Source organism: Lepisosteus oculatus, chromosome 25, assembly GCF_040954835.1.
Source record: "Lepisosteus oculatus isolate fLepOcu1 chromosome 25, fLepOcu1.hap2, whole genome shotgun sequence".
NCBI classification, from domain to species: Eukaryota; Metazoa; Chordata; class Actinopteri; order Semionotiformes; family Lepisosteidae; genus Lepisosteus; species Lepisosteus oculatus.
Window position 1 is genome coordinate 3,136,883 of NC_090720.1, and position 20,333 is coordinate 3,157,215.

Below are 20,333 nucleotides of genomic sequence, written 5' to 3' on the forward strand. Positions count from 1 at the left end.
TCTGAATCTAGCAAATTCAAAAGGCTCTACCTACACATTAACATGTGTTTCATGATAATGCAAGTAATCATTTAAAAATCTGGGTACATTCAACAAACAGCACATTGATAATTACAGTTCGCAATAATTAGACCCAGCTTCTTATGAAAAAACTCAGCAATCCAGGAACAGTGCTAGTTTAGGTTATAAAACTGTCTCTGTGCAGATATGGTCTCTTACCTTTGGGATTCCGACAAACCCAAAATCCTGAGGGAGAAGGGAATGGTTGGTGAGGAGGACACTAGTCCGGACTGACTCATAGATGGAACAGTGGCCAAAATCTAACTCTTTCCTTCCAAACTCCAAGTCGGATGTTGTGACAACAGCGTGGACTGTGAATGGTACAGGACGGGCCTGAAACACAAAAGTATTTGTATTCATAAAGCCTCTCATCTTTTGGGACAGGCTAAACTTTATTGGAAACAAACCAGAATAAATTACTTTTGTGTTCAAAAAATGATTTCAGACTCTTAACAATACATTCAGTTAAAAATTCAGTTAAATATCAATTCAGATTTTGGCATCACGTAAAAGTTTCTGTTTAAGGAAAGTACCCATCAAAGCTGGCAAAACAGACAAACCGTTTTGTCTGCAGAATCTTTTCATTTCAGAAATGACATGAATGTGCTTTGCAGTGAAACAAAAACAGCAAAAAAGAAAAAAACAACCTTGCTGTGTAGCAGCGTGAATGTGACTCACAGTGAGAGGAACTGTGATCCAGCAGTTAAAAGGCAGTCTTTCAGAGACCAAATCCACCAACCGTATGGCACTCTGTCAGACATGACAGGCCTGCTTATGAGCTCAACACCAGAGGCAATTCAAATTCTAAAATATCCTAATTGCTTTCAGGAAGCTGAACAGTCACATTTGTCAGTCAACTACTGTACTTTTAGCAATGTTACCCAAGACACATGTTTTTCACTGGTATCAGGAGCCACATGACTCAGAAAAGTCTAGAATATAAAACATCTTGTATTTACTGACTAAATTAAATCCCTGGACCAAGAAATTCCATAAACAAGCAAATAAAAAACACATAATCTTGTCAAAGTAGTTTTTATACCATGTTTTCTGGTCCTAAAACTGCTATTGAGATTCAAGATCTTATGGAGCAAAAGAAACCTCACACATTTAGTGGTTGAAATATCAACAGACTCCTAAAAAACTCAAGAAATAGATTAATAGATCTCCAATAATGTCACATCTCTGAGCTCCCTAATAAGGTGTCTCTGCTGGGAATTGGCTGGAGTCATCTAGGCTAGGATTGCTGATCTCTTCCACACAGTGTGTAAGCTCACTAATTCTCAGCCACTGCTGTAAATGACTCAAATCTGGTATAATTACTTCTGAGGAGCCCTGCAAATAATTCAACCTTGTTTACTCATCATTTTCAAATTCAGAGCTCCAATGCTGATGCACGGTTGCACCTGAAATGTACACCAGGGTGAATGCCAGGCTGTGGAGCTCAAGGACAGGTTTGAACTCTGCAGGTGTCTCCTGGCCTTATGAAATCTTGGGTCATGAGGCAATGAGGTCATCCAAACGCCAGCTTCTCACACTGTTGAGATGGGCAGGGTGGCATTTCTAGCCAAAGGAACTCTCTAATCCTGACAGCAGGACTCACAAGGGTGGTGTAAAATTCAACCAGCTTTTAAAACAAAGAAACTAGTCATATATGAAAAGGTAAACCTTATAGATTCCGTTACATAAATATAATTGATAGGGATTAAAAATGTGAATATTGTGATCCACAGGAGGGTGCTATTTCCCACAAACTGTCAGGGTTGGAGGTCAGGCACGGAATTGTATTTAACACTAGTTTCAAATCAAAATAGAAAGTTAAAGTTGTAATAAAGGCAGAGAAAATGATGTATACTCCAAAGCGTTCTTTGCCTGTAACTTCATAGTTTTTTTTTACATTTTATTTAAATGCTTTTTGAGACATACTTCATAATTTGCAATTGTGAAACAGTTGAATTTCAATTTTATAATAAAACATGATCCAAAGGAACAGTGTTTAAGAAAGCATGTCAATTCAACTAGATCCACGTGTAGCTTTCAAATTGTGAGTTTTGCCCAGAAAACAAAATGTTAAAGGTAAGAAGAGGGTAAATGTTTAATGTCAAAATCTTCCGTTTCGAATATTTCACTATAAGCACACATAGAAGGGACTGGATACTTCAGAACCAAGTGGGAGAATTTGCTGCATATAAAAAGAGAAACAGCATTAATAATAGATAGTATTTGGCATTATACAAAGATTTAAAGGAAGTCTCCAGAGTAATCACTGTGCTCAATAAATCTGCAGTTTCTGATAAGTAAGCAAACTACATTCGATCCTTATTACGGAGTCTCTGTTATGTTGTATTGCTGAATTACATTTTTGGCACATGGGGCACTTTAAAGTGCAAACTGAAGGCATACACCCTCCCACACGTTGAAGAGGAGCAATATATTGAAAACCTTCAAACAGATGAAAGGGGCCATGCACCAGAACTCCGTATGGCAGCAATGAGAAGACAGATCTTTAACTCTTTAACGTTTTTACCAGATACTGTAGGTGACCAGTATTTATGGATTAATTAATTGTTCATATTAAAATGAGAAAATGTTATTCCCCTGTTCTTTTTTAGCAATGGAATATTACCTGTCTGTAGTAAAACACTTACAGTACGTTTTCTTAAGAACATATGAATGGTAAAAAACAAGGACATTCTTCCTGTCTAGCCCATTTGAGAGTTGTGAATTGATCCAAGGATCTCATCCAGCTGCTTCTTGAAAGATATCAGGGGGTCTGCATTAACAACATGGCAGGGTAGCTTGTTCTGTATTCCCACAACCCTTTGGATACAGAGGTGTGTCCTGTCCTCATTTCAAAATGCACTTCCACACAGTTTCCACCTGTGTCCTCATTCTTGTGTGCTCATTCTGAAGAATTTTGGTAGGTTGGGCTTGTCAGTGCCTTTGAAGATTTTGAATACTTGTAACAGAACCCTTCATAGTCTTCTCTATTCAAGACTAAGAAGGTTCAGTTCCTTCAGCCAATCAGTGTAGGACATTCCCTTAAGCCCTAAAATGTGTCTAGCTGCTCTCTGACAGATTCCAGAGCAGCAGTATATTTTCTTTAGAGTGGTGACCAAAACTGTACACAATAATTCCAATGTAGTGCATCTTTCAGGCTGAGGTAGAACAGAATATTATGTGCACATGGAAAGCACTGTCTGTGGATGACAAACAGTTTTATGTGGAATGGTCATTATCAATCATTGTATTTCTGGACAAACTTGCCATTATAACCACTGAAACCCAGAAAAGTTCAAAATACAAGAAAGTTTAAAATAAAAAGCAAAGCAGAAAAAAGGCATCCTAAAAGGTTAAACAATATAAAAACAACCTTCATTACCATGTGCACCTCATTAGCGCTAACAAAATAACTGCCCTCTTGGGATGGTGTTTTAATTTGGCCCACATGCATTAAGTTTATTAGTCTTTTGCAAGTAATTGTTAAAGATTTCAATAGGAGTTGAGCAAATGAAAATCAGCCAGTGTAATGAATGAAGAAAAGGCTTCACCTGAGTGGAAAATGAGCATTTAATAATGAGCAGTTTGATGCCTTTTTAATATCTCCCTGTTCCAGATAATGGTAAACTGCTAATGAGGATGAGAGTGCTACCAACCTGATCTGCCACCTGTATCATCAAAGGGACTTCTAGCACACCTGTCTCTTTATCAAAACATGCCCCTGCATCATCTGGCAAGGAATGTCTAGAGGAAACAAAGAAAGAAAACGGCATTGTTATAACACAATATGCTGGTGTTCTGCTTAAAATGGCACAGAGATCCCTCGAACAAAATCCTTAATTAAATGCTTGAAGCATATGCACACATACAGTTTTTGCCCAGGAATTCAATTACATCCTTATAGTATATACTCACTAAACCTTATATAATTCTAAAAATTAGAACTAAAATACAATTCTAAAACGTACCCTTCTGAAGAGAAAAACAAATATCTAAGGCTGTACAACAGGCAGAAAGATGTGTCTGATACATTACAAGTAGTGCTTGCTTTCCACCTCTATTACAATGTATGCACCTTTTGATGTCTTTTTAATTATTTTTTTCTGGCACTTGTTTTCTCTTCTCGGTTGGTTTAATTAAACTATGCTCTTTGGTGGATTGTAAGGCTTTTGATAATTCAATAAAAACGATAACTCTAACACAAGACAACAGTGCAGTCAGGGTACCACAGCCAGAATGGCTTCAGGGAGAACTATATGCATTACAGTCTCAGCCAGTGGAGCTGAACAACTAAATGGAATCTAATGAGTGGATGGAAAGCTGAGCAGCAACGCTACATACAAGTGACTAAAAACCCAGTTAGGGGTTAGTGTTTGAGAGGACTGCAATCAAGCACTCCATTTCAGTGTTCTGACTGCTCAAAAGAACTTCTTGCGTTAGTTACAGTGTGGATGATTGGTCAGGCTTATTAAATCATGGCCACAAATGAACTGCAGTTTCAGCCACAGGAGAGACCTGCACTCTGTCTGTGCTGTAGCCATGGTGATGTCAGTAAAATGCATGATCAGAGCAGGGCAGGAGCCTCACAACAATCCATCAGATTATATCATTTGATTAAGTGCTACAGAAATGGGTCCATAAATCTCTGGTGTTTGTCCCACTGAGAAATGACATCTTTCAGTGCATACCACGACTTAAATGAAGCAAACAAAAAATGAAACCTACAAAAAACAATGAATCAATTAAAAAGCAAAACTAGGACATTATTTTTGGCAGAAATAGTGTTTCCCATTCATTACTTACACAAATCCTACAAGAGTTACTGACACTCGAAAAACTTTAATGCACAGAAAAAGTTGTTTTTAACTCAAGGATTAAGAGACACGGATTTGCACTGGTAGGTTTTTGCTTTCTGGAGCTGTGTGTAAGGATGTGGTTGTTAGCATTTCTTGCATCACCTACTCATTTGTAGCTAGCAATTCCAAAGAACACCATTTTTAGTAACAAACACCCTTCTTTTATTTATTTTTTGGTGGTGGACCAAATTTACATCTGGCTCTTTGGAAGACGAACTTCAGGGAGTGTCCACCTCGATTCTCCAGTTTTACGCCTGCTATATTACTTTGTAGCTCTGACAGACCTGAGACCATATTTAGAGTTCATGGATTTTTTCTACTGGCAGGACTTTTTCGGCATCACACAAAATACCTTCTAGCTGCATTTAAGAAGCAAAAAAATCAAAATATAAAACGTGTTACATATATCAGCAGGACAATAATTTTCCCGGTGTCATATTTTTGCGAATAAATGTTAAAATGTTGAAATGCAGCACTTTTGCTGATCAGAGGATGAACATGACAATTGAACTGAAGCACTGTGAAGCCAAACTCCTTTGAAGCCACTGGCAATTGTTTGGTGAAAATCCTATTGCATGAAAACTTAGTTGTGAATGTCAATGGCCTTATGTGATTTTAATTATGTTTCCAGACGTCGGGGATTCTAAATAACACTAAAGCACTTTAAAACCCGATTATACTTAAAAGATCTCTGGAAGCCTGTTGCTACCATTGCTTTGAGTTTATCCCGCAGTTCTTTAAAATCCAAATAATTCAGCTGTTGGAAAAGGTTTGTAAGGTGTCTTCTAAAAGGAGAACAAGAACAGCTTAGTTAGCAACACACATGAAGAAAATCATGAACTAACTCCCAGTGTGTCTGGTGGAAAGCAGGATTCATCTTTTGTTTATTGTCATATACTGAGACAGTTGCTGAGGCCTGACACTAATTTTAATTTATTAACAGAATCCCTTGTTCTTTGCTAATGGAATCTCTGCTGGAGCTGGACACTTGAATTAGCTTGGCTGTGGAAAGTGGAAAATCCTTGTAGGACAGCAGAAATCCCATCTGTCTGGTCAATGTTTGGATGGCTGGTTTTAGATTTGGCTCAATTTCCTTTTCAACTGTGGTCTACATCTACTTTTTAACTCCTTACCATCTAAATGTTTATTTGATATATCTGTACAACGTCACTATTGATTTGCACTGAAAATCACTTAAAAATCATATTCTTTAATTAATATGATTAATATGTTCTTTGATTTGCATTATTCTAATAGGGCCCTCGGCCTTCTTAAAAGCACTAAGAAAAATTCATAGATTGCAGGAAAAGAACTTCAATAGGAATAGAAAACAGAGTCACAGGGACCTAAATTCCTGAATTAATTAACTCAAGAAGAACTTATCTGATTTGCTGCAAGACAAGAGTATACGTATGCATTTATATATATTATGAGATTGTTACCTGTATTTTGCAATACAAATACATCATTTTATCATTTTCCTTGATATGTTTGAGTAACAAAATACACAGCTGTACAATTTACAATATTTTCAGTCTCATCTGTAACAACTGAACACTTGTTTTATTTTATTTTTTACACCACCTATACTGTAGATCAGGCCCAACACAATTCATAGAAAACATCCCCAAATATATACATAGCTTTTTGGATATAAATCCCCACCATGCCATACTGTACATAAGGCATTTAGATTTTTTTTATCACATTTATCTCATATGTAAAGGCTTTGGTTTCAATGAAAACAGTGATCATCAAAGGGGTTATAGAAAGGATTAAGACAGAAAAACACATTTCCAGCATGTGTAAAAAAATCTTCTTTTGAAACTTGCTTTAAACAAAATAGTCATCTTAACACACTTTAATTTCACACTGGTTCAGTTTTGCTTACTTGTGCTGCTTATTACAATTCCCAGAAGTAGAATCCCAATCTGAAAGCTAATCAACAGCACGCTCTTTGCTGACATTAATAGAGACATGGATGCATTTTCTTAATTATTTTCTATTCAGGTTAACCCAATTCTATGAGCTCAGGCAAAAAAAATCAGATGATAGCAAACAATTGCTTTAGATAAAATATGTTAAAAAGCACATCTTCAGCAAAAACAAACTAGATATTAAATGATGATGTTCCTTTTTTACTTAGAGCTATTCTAGCCTTTTACAGCAGACTTTTTTGGCATTATAATAATAGTGGGATTCTCAATTCATTCACTGAGGAAGAGTATGAACCCATGAAGATTTCAGGATTCCATAATGAAACTAATAAACCTTAAACAATTAAGATAAATGAATCAAAGCTAGATTCTGCAGTCTTGAGACTTACGTTAATCTTGGCACAGTATTTTCTGCCCCTTTTAGAGCTACAGTTCAGTGTATAGTGGAACGATACACTATATTACAATGAAAAGCATATTGTATTTCCTTTTCAAAAGAATACATTTACTGTTTTTGCATGCCAATGCAAGGATTTGGGAAATCCATAAATGAAGGGCTCAAAACAACTCTTACAGATAAAAAAGATGGTCTTTAATAATATTAATAATAATAATAATAATAATAATAATAATAATAATGTTGGAGGACAGCTATGACCGCACCAAATGGAGATGGCCGTGCCGACATGCAGACCCTGCTGATGCGGGATTAACGCTAGGATGAAGAAGACTTCAGATTTGTCGAATGTATTTATATTTAATACTTATCATGTATTTATACATTTTTTATTGAATCGTAAAATATGATGAACTTTGGTATATACAGGCACGTACAGTATGTACAGGTGGATGCACAACATGTGTTCAACATGTGTAAATCATGCATGAAAGTTGACATAAATAAAACAGCTTCCATGCTGAAATTGGAGGAAGAGGAAGCAGTGCTGTAATTCCTGCCTAATCCACATCCCACAACCCACCGCTCCACGAAAGCTGATTACTGCCGTCCGACATTCTGCTCATGCCTGCATGCCCAGTATTAACACAATGAGGTACAGAAAAGAGACATCTTTGTCATATGAAGTCACTGCACCGGAACCTAGACCTTATTCATATGCCTTGGTGCTACACAGAAAAGAACTTGCCACCCCATTCTGTTCAATACTGTCCCGTAACCTAAACATAACTCTTCCCTCCTCTACCTGTTCCTAATTTAAATATGTCACTCAAAGGTCTTAAAAGGCTTGATGGCACTGAGTCTGTTAAATGTTCGGGATTTTGTGAAGCTGTAAAGGTTTTTTTTTTTATTTAGGAGAGAAAAATGTGAACCTCATAAATTATCATCTTGAATTTTATGTTATATGTGTTATTATTAATTAATCTTAGTGCTTAGGTTGTCCTTCCCCAAAACCATACTTAACATTATGTACTTTACTCACATTTTACAGTACTGTCTAGATTTCAAATCAGGGGTATAAAAAAAAGCCGCATTTGTAGATGCCTTAACAACAGATGAAAGCTTGTTGTTTCCATTTTCCTTACTAGAAAAAGGAAAAAAATCATGTAAAAAGCTGTGTCAATAATAAGCGACCAAACAACCAATATGAAGGAAGTTTCATAGTTAGAACAGTGCCTCCAGATTTCGAAACATTTGAAAGGGGTTAATAGCAGCGAAGCTGAAATATTAGGATGTGTTTTTAAAATCTGGTCTTCTCTGCAAGATGCCAGTTACCTGGGCAGGAATTTGAGCTGCACATTGAAGGTTGATTGAGCTTGGATGTACCCGGTCTTAGGAAGTATCTCTAAGTGGTTCCGAAGTTCCTTGCAAACCACAAAAGTGAGACGAAGAGCCGTGCTGGACCTGAAACACATTAGAGAATGCTAGTGTGAAGGTGACCACTGAAAGACTTACTGTGTAAAGTGGTTGGTGCACATACATCTGATTCACTGTGGCTTTAGTATTCAGGGTCCCAGTGCTGAGACCACGATGAGACAAGTGAATAAAACATTTTATTTAACCACATTTTCAATAAGATATTTCAATTTTTCCTAATTTAAATCCAATGGTTGGAAGTGAAAAAAAATGACAGATATTTTTAAAGAGGAAAGAAACTGCCAACAAATAAATAAAAGAACAGCTGATCATAAATCACCTCTAACTTTTATTTTTTTAAACAGTCATCATCATCATAATATTAATGTTACCTTTCAAATAAACCACTTATGATCATTAATCATTTGTAGAAAGAGCTGTACAACTGTCATGATCAAAGTATGTTACGGTTTGAGTTGCAGTCACTCTGTGATATTGAGAGCACTGTGTCCTTTGCTGAATTGCTGGGTAATTTGAAAACTGAGTCCCAATTTTTTTTGTTCTCCTAGAATGTAAGTGACCCAATTTTAATAGACTCCCACAGATGGTTCTCCCTGTGGCAAGGACATACAAGGAGCTGGTGATATAAATGGATCCTTACCAATTGGGATTCTTCATGCAAAGTCCAACTACACACGTACAATACTTGCAAAGGACTTCACACAGTGCAGGTGCCACTCCAGGAACAGGACAGAGGACTGTTGCAATTTGATTCATTTATGTGTTTTGCTGTTAAAATGGACTCATCGATTGGCTTTCAAGCTGTTTTAACCTCTGATGTCAGGAGTGTACCCAGAGGCCGATGCCTTCTGCAAAGTGACACTTGTGGCAATTATGTTTAAAAGCGTGAGGGACGAGGACAATGAAGGTGGAAGGGAACCAGGCAGTAAAGGAAAAAAGAGCGTACCATGCATTGTGTGTGGCACATTTCCCTGAGTTTTTCATTATTCCAATGTAGTATGACCACACTCGGAGCTACACCAAACAGACAAACCAATGGCACTTAACCACAAACCTCACCTCAACCGCAACACACCTGAGCGTGGCTGAGGTTATTTCCGTTTAACCTACAGTATGTATAGGGCCGCAGGCAAACATTAAGAAAATACACATGATAAAAAAACTAAATGAGTGGGCTAACTGTAACAATATGGACTGTGCCCAGTCTATTTTAGTTTCCATTGGTATAGTTTATTGTGTGTTTAAAAGAATCGGAAATGCACACATGAAAGGATACTCCAATTGTTTCATGCTTACTTGCGTTGTACTGTATGAAACAGCTATGTAGTTTACTATTACAATCTAGTTTGCCTTAACCCCTTTGTTTTATACCAGCTGCCAAGTATACCCTCAACCCCTGACTGTGCTAATGTCCACCCCTGGTTAAAAGCTCCAAGGCTGCCAGGGTACACTGGTGTCACTTTCCATTCCTACTGTGGTTCTAAAAGCTGTCAGTCCAGATGGCAGACTGAGCTGCTTTCTCAGCAGCACATTCCCCCAAGCAGCCCTGGCCATGGTTTGAAATGAAACCCAGAGAGCCGGTGTGGATAATTACTCAGCACCCTCTCTACAGTCATTCATAACTGGGGAGTAGGGCGATTAATTTGGAAAATCAAAAATAGTGCCAACCTGTTTAGGAGGGGTGGGGCGGGGAGTTGGGAAGGCTGGAGAGAAGGAGGATATTTTTAAAATTCTATATTAAGAGTTGAGCATCTGAGCCTCTCAGGAGCCATTTCAAAAACATTGAAATAGGATTAAAAAGGATAGCCAGGTGTTAGAGATACTTATTCTTCTCTGTTCTTCACTGTTCAGCCAACATTAGGTCAGGCACAGTCTGTTTTAATGATAATCAAATCAAATATTTATGGGATGAGTTTTTAAGATTGTGCTTTAATAGACATCTGCTAACTGATTTGAACATTTTCAGAAGAATTATATCATCTGATACTTTTGTTACATCACCTCTGTATGTGCATATTAAATTTAAGTAGTTGCAATAACCTCTTCCGTTCTGGAAAAGAATATGTTAATCTCTCCACATGTTTTTTTCTTAGATTGAATAATGCAGTATTTTGCATCAAAACATTCAGGTTTAATTTGCGTAAAACCCTAGAAGGGGCATGTGGGCCTGGTGAACATGAATTTTTGGAAGATTCCAATGCCTGCTGTGTTGCATCTGTTTTGTCAGACATACAGACGTGGGCTGGACTGCTCACAGTGTATGAGTGGGAACGCCTACCTCAAAAAATGCAAGAATCCTTTCCTTTCAGGTAGCTTTTCAATCTCATATTTAAAATCAAGAATCTTTTTTTCCAGAAACAAGACACGTAAATTATTGGAATTGAACTACATGAAACTAAAATGTTTAGTTATTAGGAGCGTATGATCCTTATGATAAAAGCGATCAATTTATTCAGTGCAGATGTCAGTGTTTTGAATGAAACCTGTCTATACATAACGTGCTAGGGTGACAGCATGAAACATGCACCTCTTTCTTATTAAACCATGTGTGCTCAGAATGATTTGCGTGTGTGAGAGCATATGGTACACAGATGTATGAAGCCTTTCAGTGTCCACTGTTGTTGTCCATTGCAACAGGTTGTCCATCCCAAGGTCTCAACTTTCATTGTGCCACTAAGTAAAGCTTTTACAGCAGGCTTCATAGGAACATTATATATTTATTAACAGGCTGCATATAGATAAGTCTGCAGCAAAATGGACTTGGTATCAACACACAGGAACACAGGACAAAGGAGAAGTGTCTGGGGAAAAATTAAAACTTTTTAAAACCAACTTCAAGTTAATTTGCAGCTGCTCTTGTCATCTGATTTGTGGGATAGATGAACAGTACCCTATTGTCCTTCATGCTTTCAGGCACTATTACTTCCTACAAATGTGTAATTGAGCTCCAGATGGTACCTGCTCTTTGATGCACTATTCCAGGTTCCCCTGACAATAAGGGGGGCACAGGATAACAAAAAAATAAAGTCATCCAATTGTTTTTATAGGTTATGACAAGTACTTAACTGAACAAGTAATGCGACATTTTAAAGGAACAATTTTTTAATAGCTCCTATAAGAAATTCTCATTTAAATTCATTTAATATTTATGGAGCCTTACAAAAAAAAATCCAAACATGCAAACAGCTATGGTAAAGGTTTGGCATGAAAAGAAATACATTATATGGGTGGGAGTAGGTTTTTTTTTAAAACAATATAGTATATACAAGAAAAAAAATGAATTAGAAAAAAATACAGTTTCAAAAACTACACTGATGTCTATTTTGACATCTTTCATTTTGTTATATTACAATGAAGATTAAGCATCTACAAAAATGACGACAGGAAGACATTCAATATTTATACATTATAGGAAACTCGGCATATAAAACATCTGATTTGTTTAGACGGCTTCACATAAAGTCTGTGAAGACAAATATTTTTTGCTTTCAAGAAGAGAGGAACATCCAAGGCTAATAGACTTACCTACTATGCACAACAATGCTGTCTTGATAAAGGCGGTCATACATGCAGATCTTTAAGTCAACATTTGGCTGTGCAACCCAGACAGGTAAATCTATGGCAACCCCGCGTACTGTAATGGGAATCTGAAATTTAGGGAAAAAATGAGTTAGTTGTAAGTTGACTTTACAATGTAACTGTACTAAAAAATGCAATTTGAAACTTTTTGGAAAAAGAGTAACTGTAAATATACTGTATAGACGTAGCACACCAATGTGCGCTGATCCATTTTGAGCACTGTAGAATATTTTCATAGATAAACATTTCGAGTCCTTAATTTAAAAAGAACAAAAATAAAAACTTCAGGACTCAGATCCAGAATGTGATAAAGAGTACAAGGAAGGCAGAATAAGAAACAAGCCAGGAAAATAAACCATACATAATGATGTAAAACTTGTTAGTTTACCAAAAGACTGTTAACATTCATGTCTATGAAGGGCCACAGCAAATACAATCACCACATGTCCACTTACAGGTTGTGCGCTGGGGTCAGAGAACCTGATATCAAAGGCCATCTGAACGTCTCCTGGAATTGTGGGAGTGAAAATGATCTGCAGTTTGATACAGGATAATGGACCAATTTCACCTTCCTGGACCTGGAAGATGGACAAAACATCACATAAGAAAATTACAGGGAAAGCTTCCATTCCTTGGGTTTTTGTGATTTTAAGGAATAAATTCGACCTCTACAATGTTTTGATTTAAAATTCATTTCAGAATGTGTAGACTCTGCTGACACAAAAGATTGTGTCTAAAAACATTTAGATGCTCATTTGATGCAGGTAAGTGCATGGTAGTAGCTAAAGGTGCAGTGGTAGTGAAATACTGTTTTTGGTCAGTATTTGGTGAGAAAAAAACAACCGAATTAGCCTGTGAAAGTAGCATAAAAATGCACAAGATGTTATCACAACAAAATAATCAACATATAAACGGACTCGATAAAGCCATGAGCTCATACAAAAGGAAATATACAGCATATGCACAATGATCATAGTGGCAGAGTGGTTAGCATGCAGAGCAGGGGCCTCAGGTTCAATTCTGGACCTGCCTTGGGCCCATTGCTTAGTGGGTTAGGCTCCGGCTCTATGGATGTGGACTGATTATGGCCTCAAAATGCATTAAAACAAGACGTTGGGCTTCAGGCCATTAGAGCCCTCTTGAATTACACAAATGAAGCAACTTCATACTGGCATACAGTAAATACTCTGGAGAGGTGTGTCTGATGCGAGACAAATTGCACTTCCAGCTCAGGAAAAGAGACAACATAGAAAGGAGAGATCCAAACACCCTGAAAAAGCATTAGGTTTATTAATGTGTTTCAGAAAGCAATGAAGGTCACAATTACAGAGATTGTCTCCCATAGGAAGAGCTCAGTGTCATAAAGCTTCACATCAGGAGACTCCATTAGGAAAAAGTTACACACCCAGAATGGAGATGAAGCATGTAAACACCATCATGTAATGCATTAAGTGATTAATTGAGTGGCATCTGCTGGCAGATGGATACTGTATCTAGAGTCTAAAGCGAAGTGCAAGACTGAAGACTTTGCAAACTACATTTCCAAACTGCACTGCACTAACATTTCAAAAAACCTGTCCAAAAGAATTTAGAACTAGCGTCACATGGGGTTTCTATTCATGCAGTGAGTTACGCAAGAAATCCAGGTCCCGGATCTGTAATGCAAACCCTGTGCATGAAAAATTCAAAATAAACCATGAGAGTTTTAAGGAATTTTGACAACCTAAGTAAGATGGATCTTTCCTTAACTTGACAGCAAAGTCCCAGTTCAATTTTATAAACACTTGGGAAGAAAATAAAAGTAAATTATATATAATGTGACATCATGATGTAGAAATATTTTTGATGAATTGTATGTAATACATCAGCTGACAAACAAAATTATCTGATAACATGTCATAATCAGCCTACTTAATCTTCTGCCACTCTCAGTGATAAATCATCTTCATTATTCAATTCCAAACGTATAATTATGAAGATGGTTATTTTAAGCAAGATGATGTTTGCTCAGAGACATTAGGATTTTTTTAATTGACAACTGTATATAATCCAAATAATCCCTTCAAAGAATCCTAGGCATCAGCTTCCATTTAATCTTCTTGAAGTGGAATTCTGGAAAGAGCTGTCACAATCTACCCTTCCAGATGATTCAAAATTATTAGAATGTTACCAAACTTCAGCATCACACTATCCAATGGAGTTCCCACATTAGATTTTAATAATGAATGATTTAGTGCCCAGCTGTATTTTTAGCCTGAAATTCTGATCCAAGTTTTTTTCCATATAACAATATGTAATGGTTTGTAATCTAATCACACTTGTAAATAAATATCCAGGAAAGTGTTAAATATATTCTGTATTAATTCCTAACTTATAAAGAGTGGCTTAAACATTTTGATGCAGTTGATAAGTTGTAACTCTGAGTGGCACATTTTATTTTGTGCTTCAGTAATGCTGTGAGTGTCTGGAAATGTTGAATGATCCTGTTCTCAGTCTGCAGACAGTGTGAAGTTTAAAATGATCGCCCCACAGAAAACCCCAACTTGCTCTTTATGTTTCCAGCTCATAGATCTTCAACCTGAAAATCCCTCGCTTTCCAATCCTGCTTCATCTCTCATTCAAATTTAATGTGTTTGTTCATATAAAATTGAGTATGTATACTTCTACATTTTTCTGACCAATTTCTTTTCAATTCTGAAAACTGTATGAATCCATCTATGCACAGGTGAAATTGTTGTAGTGACCAGACTTCTTATTTTCTAGAGGTAATCTGTGCAGTGTACATTCAAAGACATACTGTATGCAATACAGTTCCTACCTCTCCAGGTTTAATCTCACTGGACTCCACAACACCCCATTTGCCAGACCCAAGCAGCTCTGCTCCACCGTGCTCTGCAGAAGGAACTTCTTGGTCTTTCAGCTCTGTTTAAGGAATAAGAAATAAAAGGAGAAATAAATAATTTAGAACATATTTGACTTAGGAACATCCATCCAACCATCCATTAACTGCTTTATCTTTATACAGGGTCACGGAGACTAACTTGGCATGACTACATTCTGGATGGGACGCCAGTCCATCGGAGGGAAATTCAGAGATGTCAAATAACCTGTGCTGCATGTTTTTGGACTGAGAGAGGATCCCAGAGCACATGGAGAAAACCCAATCAGAACGAGAAAATTTGCACAGACAAGAGTGCAAGACAATAGTGTGAAACCCCTTCCTTTCCATGAAGCCTAAGAAACATATTCCTCAGATCTGAAAAAACACAACTAGCTGGTTTTGTTCAAATTGCCTTTACCAGACGTTTCTTTCTCTGTGTAAGGAGACACTGTCCCATTGGAAGGTTTCTGATTCTCTTCTGCGCTGTCACAGTCTTCCCCAGAGACCTGTTGCAGAGATGTTTCTTGTCCTTCTGAGATGACCTCTGCACAGGTGACCTCCTGGGAAACCTGACGGATTGTAAGAAATATGAAAATACAGTACTGCCTTCAGACCAGGTATGGATCTGGGGGTATGATATGTACCTTTCAATTAGCGACATTCTTAAGGTTTGACATCTAATTCAAATAATGTAATTGAAGTAATTAGGATATAAGATATAATGTTGAACTTGAGATCCAGACTTAATCATTTCTGCTTCGAACAGTCAACAGATTAGGCTACACCCCCCATTTTAATTTTAATTAAAATCCGGCGGATCAGCCAAAAACCCAGTGTATTCTACATCTGCTTATATGCAACAAAACTATGTATTTTATGGTCTGTTGTCCAGTTCAGACAGAAAGCGGATCAGTTCTGAGACTTTCCAACGGGAATCCTGATGTTGGGCTGTGCTGTCGGACACACACTCGATATGATGCACAGCTTCTCACCTCTGGCTCCATGGAGAAAGGCTCTGATACAAGCTGGACTGGACCAGAGTCTGACGATGGAACAAGAATGAAATGTGTTCCCAGGGTCCCACGGTTGGTCAGGGTGATTACTCGTGAAATTGTCTCACCCACCACATGGGTACCGAAATCAATGAGGCTGTTATCAACAGCCAGCTGTGAGAAGTAGAAGACAGATAATGAGAAATCTCTCACTGGGCTAAAAAAAATACATATACTGATTCAACAGCCTGCTGAGGGACACATCACTTATCGTAAAGGGATCCCTCCCGAGTATTCAGATGAAGGTACTTGTTGTTCGCTCAAAAGACTAATAAAGAGATACCTTTTACTAGCATAGATTCTTGCAATTTTGTATTGTTTCTTATTCAGAAGGGAATATTATCATTATATTGCCAGTGCATAATGACTGTTTGAAAAAATCACTTGAGAAGAGCATTACTCAAGACAAAATGCTTTTCTGCATCACATAATTGCCTTAAAATCTTTAAAAGTACCAAACTGTTTTAAGAGGAGTGTAGTGATAGAAATGGTTGTGCTAACTGTCAATAGTGCAAACAGCTGTAAAAATATACGACCATCCCCCATAACCTAATGCTAAAATAAGCTTTAAATCTTTAACTTGAACTTAAACATAACCAAGAATCCTTTGATCCAATATTAATGTGATAGCAGGGCAGGAGCTAAACTGTCAGGAGGTAATCTCAACCTTTCACCCCTTTACCACCCAATTACCCCCACTATCTATAGGTCTAGCATATATAAAGTAATTAACAAGTCACCGATAACATGAAAGGGACCGCTTAGTGAGAAAAATGAAGTGTAACTGGGTTATTTATTCCTCCAGCGACTTGTGACAGTGCCGTGAGATAATAATTAATCTTCATCTTCAAATGAGCTAGACGTGCAGACTTGACTTATATTGTAACAAAAGGTTTCAGTCAGGGTGTGGTGAGAAAACAGGTGGCCACGTCACCAATTAACCACATTTACCATGTGTTAGATTTCTATCAAGTTTAAAATACATTTTCAAGAACCGCAAACAAAAATCTTTATGAATTGCTTTGTACAGGTAGGAAGTGGGTAAACATATAGTGTTTGCAGATACATACTACCTAGTTTTCTAGATTGGGGCACATTACAAATTACCCTTTGGTATGTAAAAGAATTTCCTTGAATTTTCTATGAGGACCACTGCCGTGGTAGAATTCTGGCCATCACAGAGGACGGTCACCACCCCGGGCATGAGCTCTTCACCCCACTGCCCTCAGGCAAGAGATATAAGAGCATACGGTCACTAACCACTAGATTCTTCAATAGCTTCTATCCACAAGCAGTGAGACTGGCGAACACATTTAGCCATCCCCCTCGGACCACACCTACACCATCACCATCTACCTCATTGTAATTTATTTATTGTACGTCTCCAGTCATTGTTTACACGTCTGTATTGTGTACATTCAAACTGTCTGCATGTTTACTTGCACATTGTCTATTGTTTGTTTGTACATTGTCTTGATGCACTGTTTGCACTTTGTTTTGTTTTTTACACTTGTTTTACAAACGAGAGACTTTCTGTAAGTAAGAATTCCATTGTACCAGTACCGGTTACATATGGCAATAAAGTTCAAGTTCAAGATTCAAAACATTTTTGAGAAATAAAATGTCTTTAAATAAAACAAAGAAATAATATTAGTAAAAGATGCAGTATTAATTAAGTAGAAGTAGAACTACTAAACCTATGTAGTACCTTTATTGAAATGTGACCACTTCAGCACAGCTGTCTAAAAACATGCCAGTGGTATTTTCATCAAACTCACCTCACACTTCTTGATGGTACATTTAAGAGAGACTGAAAATGGCCCTGTCTGAGACAGAAACTGTACTTCTCCATCCAAATCTTTATTTATCTGAAAGGAAAAGGGAAAAAATCCACTTCCATTAGGATTACAGGTTTTATTAAATGCACTGAGACATTTCAGAGGATAACTGGAAGTAATTCTAGCCAAGCAAACATTTTTGTTTTAAGCATTAATTCACTTATTACATTCTCAAAATTAAACTTAAGTCTTAATAACCTAAGTCTATTAGCAAAGAGATCAGCGAATGGGGAATGACTGGAGTGCAAACACTGACACAAAACCTAATGATGCAATAAAAGATTGAGCTGATTAAAATAAAGCCTCCAGGCTCTCTGTCTACACGTTTACTTACAAAAAAGACAGCTGTTTCACAGCACACAACACAGAAAGTCAAGGGTTAATCATCACTGGCATACAAATAGACTAATAAATGACACGTGGAACAACAAGAAAAAAAATAAACTGGATTTCAGATGAATAAAACCATTACCCTAATGTTCTTTCTTGAATTATTCGTTAGTCTTGTTGAAAATATGACAGGTGCCAGGAGAGGTTAATCTACTAAAGCACATCTCAGCAAACAATTTCAGAAATACCTGAACCACCTCAACTCCAGTGAAGCATTGAGTTCATGCTTTTGTATTCAATTTTTGTATTGTGGTAATAGAATAAATCAAAAAAGAACTTTGCTTGAAGTGCTGGATTTCGTTTTACCCATTGCTGAAAGACAAGTGATCTGTAACACAGCTACAGCAAGCAGGGTCTTTGCTCTCCATGCATGAAACTCTAGCTTCCAAATGATGAGAACTATTCTGTCTTGAGAAGGTGGATCATAATATCCCTTTTCAAGGAAAAATGTTTTGAATGCTCATTCCTCAGGATTAAGTTCAGTTTGCATATTAGCCAAGGCAATGGAAAGTGTTACTCTTCAAAGAAGCCAAGAACAGGTCTCTCTTGTCGGGCAGTGTAAGAGGAATGGGTCAGTGCAGAATAAACACACACATGTCATCGAAATGCAACTCAATCACTAGTGGTTTGTCATCTTACCATTGGTTTAAAGGTGACCAGCATGTCACAGGACATCCCAGCAGACATAGCCCCTGGGGGTTCAAAGCTGGAATAGCACAGAAAAAGAAATTTACAGTAGTTTCTTTAAAAAGAAACAGTAGGTGGATACATGAGTTAAGACAAGGAGAAGAACATCCTTGATGATCTGATTTTTAGAGTAGGCAGGATCTCGCACTTAGCTGCTGAACTGTGGTGGTCTATTATATAGTGCAAAAGTGGGTATTATGAAATAGATGATGTAAAAATTATTTAAAAAATATCTGTAAAAACAACTTGGTATAGGTTTTCACTGGTTCAGTTTTTGTTTTAGCAATATTTTGAAATGTGATTACCTTGTATATGTGTTTATTTGTGCAGAATTCAATTTACTCAGAATTATTTTACTTTCTTTGAAAGAAACATTAAATCACATAACCAAATAACCAAAGAGCAGAATATGCATTTCAAGAACAGGTACTGTATATCTTGACCTTTAACTGTCTGAGGCATGAATGTGCCATTCCTCTCCACTTCTTAATCCAAATAACAAAAGATAAGTTACAATATAAAAGATGAGAATGACCCAGAGTTAGAGTTTAAGAAAACATTTTACGGTCAGATTGTATAGAACAATTCAAACTAAAATCAATTAGTGTGCCACATATTCTGGAAATACAGATGATGTAGGAGCTGCTGCCCCTGGCTAAATGAAGTTCTCCCGGAAAGAAATACAATAAAAATAAATGAAGCACTGTGTGGGCACAAAAGTCAACATATTAGTGTTGTTTCAGAAACAAATTCATTTTTCTAAACATTTTCTTCAGGCAAAAACAGTCCTTGGTAACGAACATGCAAAGCCACAGTAAACTGAAGATGTGACATGATAAAAAGTTGCATGCCTTGAGCAATTTAAAATCACATGGGGAAGAAGAAGATAATAGAAGATTTACAGTTGTAATAAGAGCAAAAACAAAGACTGTTGGTCCAAAAACTAATTTGACTGTGATTGTACTATATAGGGTTAATAACTTCCCATGCATGTAGAAATATTTATGTATTGCAAAATTAGGACATTTAAGATTACAGTGACTCTTACCACCTTCTGTGGCTCCTCAAATCTGTTCATAAACACAATATTACAGCAACCAGAAGCAATCATTTTATTGCCAATGTTTGAGTGGCTGAAGACGTGGTGAAACAATTCCAAGGTGTCAACATCTCATGATAAGTATTATCTTGAGTATTTGCACTTAAATTAGCTGCTTTT

The 20,333-nt window shown here is 37.0% G+C and overlaps 1 protein-coding gene across 3 annotated transcripts in view; it reads right to left on the reverse strand.

The window, feature by feature from the left end:
- Positions 1-20,333, reverse strand: part of cfap74 (cilia and flagella associated protein 74) — a 53,650-nt gene that overhangs the window by 12,477 nt on the left and 20,840 nt on the right. For 2 of the 3 annotated variants that reach the window (XM_015337233.2, XM_015337234.2), the window contains exons 15-24: positions 19,067-19,133; positions 17,978-18,067; positions 16,140-16,313; positions 15,560-15,716; positions 15,085-15,188; positions 12,722-12,844; positions 12,213-12,334; positions 8,586-8,714; positions 3,717-3,804; positions 220-393 (exon numbers count right to left, since the gene is read on the reverse strand). In XM_015337233.2, coding sequence (XP_015192719.2) covers positions 220-393; positions 3,717-3,804; positions 8,586-8,714; positions 12,213-12,334; positions 12,722-12,844; positions 15,085-15,188; positions 15,560-15,716; positions 16,140-16,313; positions 17,978-18,067; positions 19,067-19,133 — 1,228 coding nt within the window. The remainder of the gene's footprint in view (positions 1-219; positions 394-3,716; positions 3,805-8,585; positions 8,715-12,212; positions 12,335-12,721; positions 12,845-15,084; positions 15,189-15,559; positions 15,717-16,139; positions 16,314-17,977; positions 18,068-19,066; positions 19,134-20,333) is intronic. The other variant, XM_015337235.2, reaches the window with a different exon arrangement.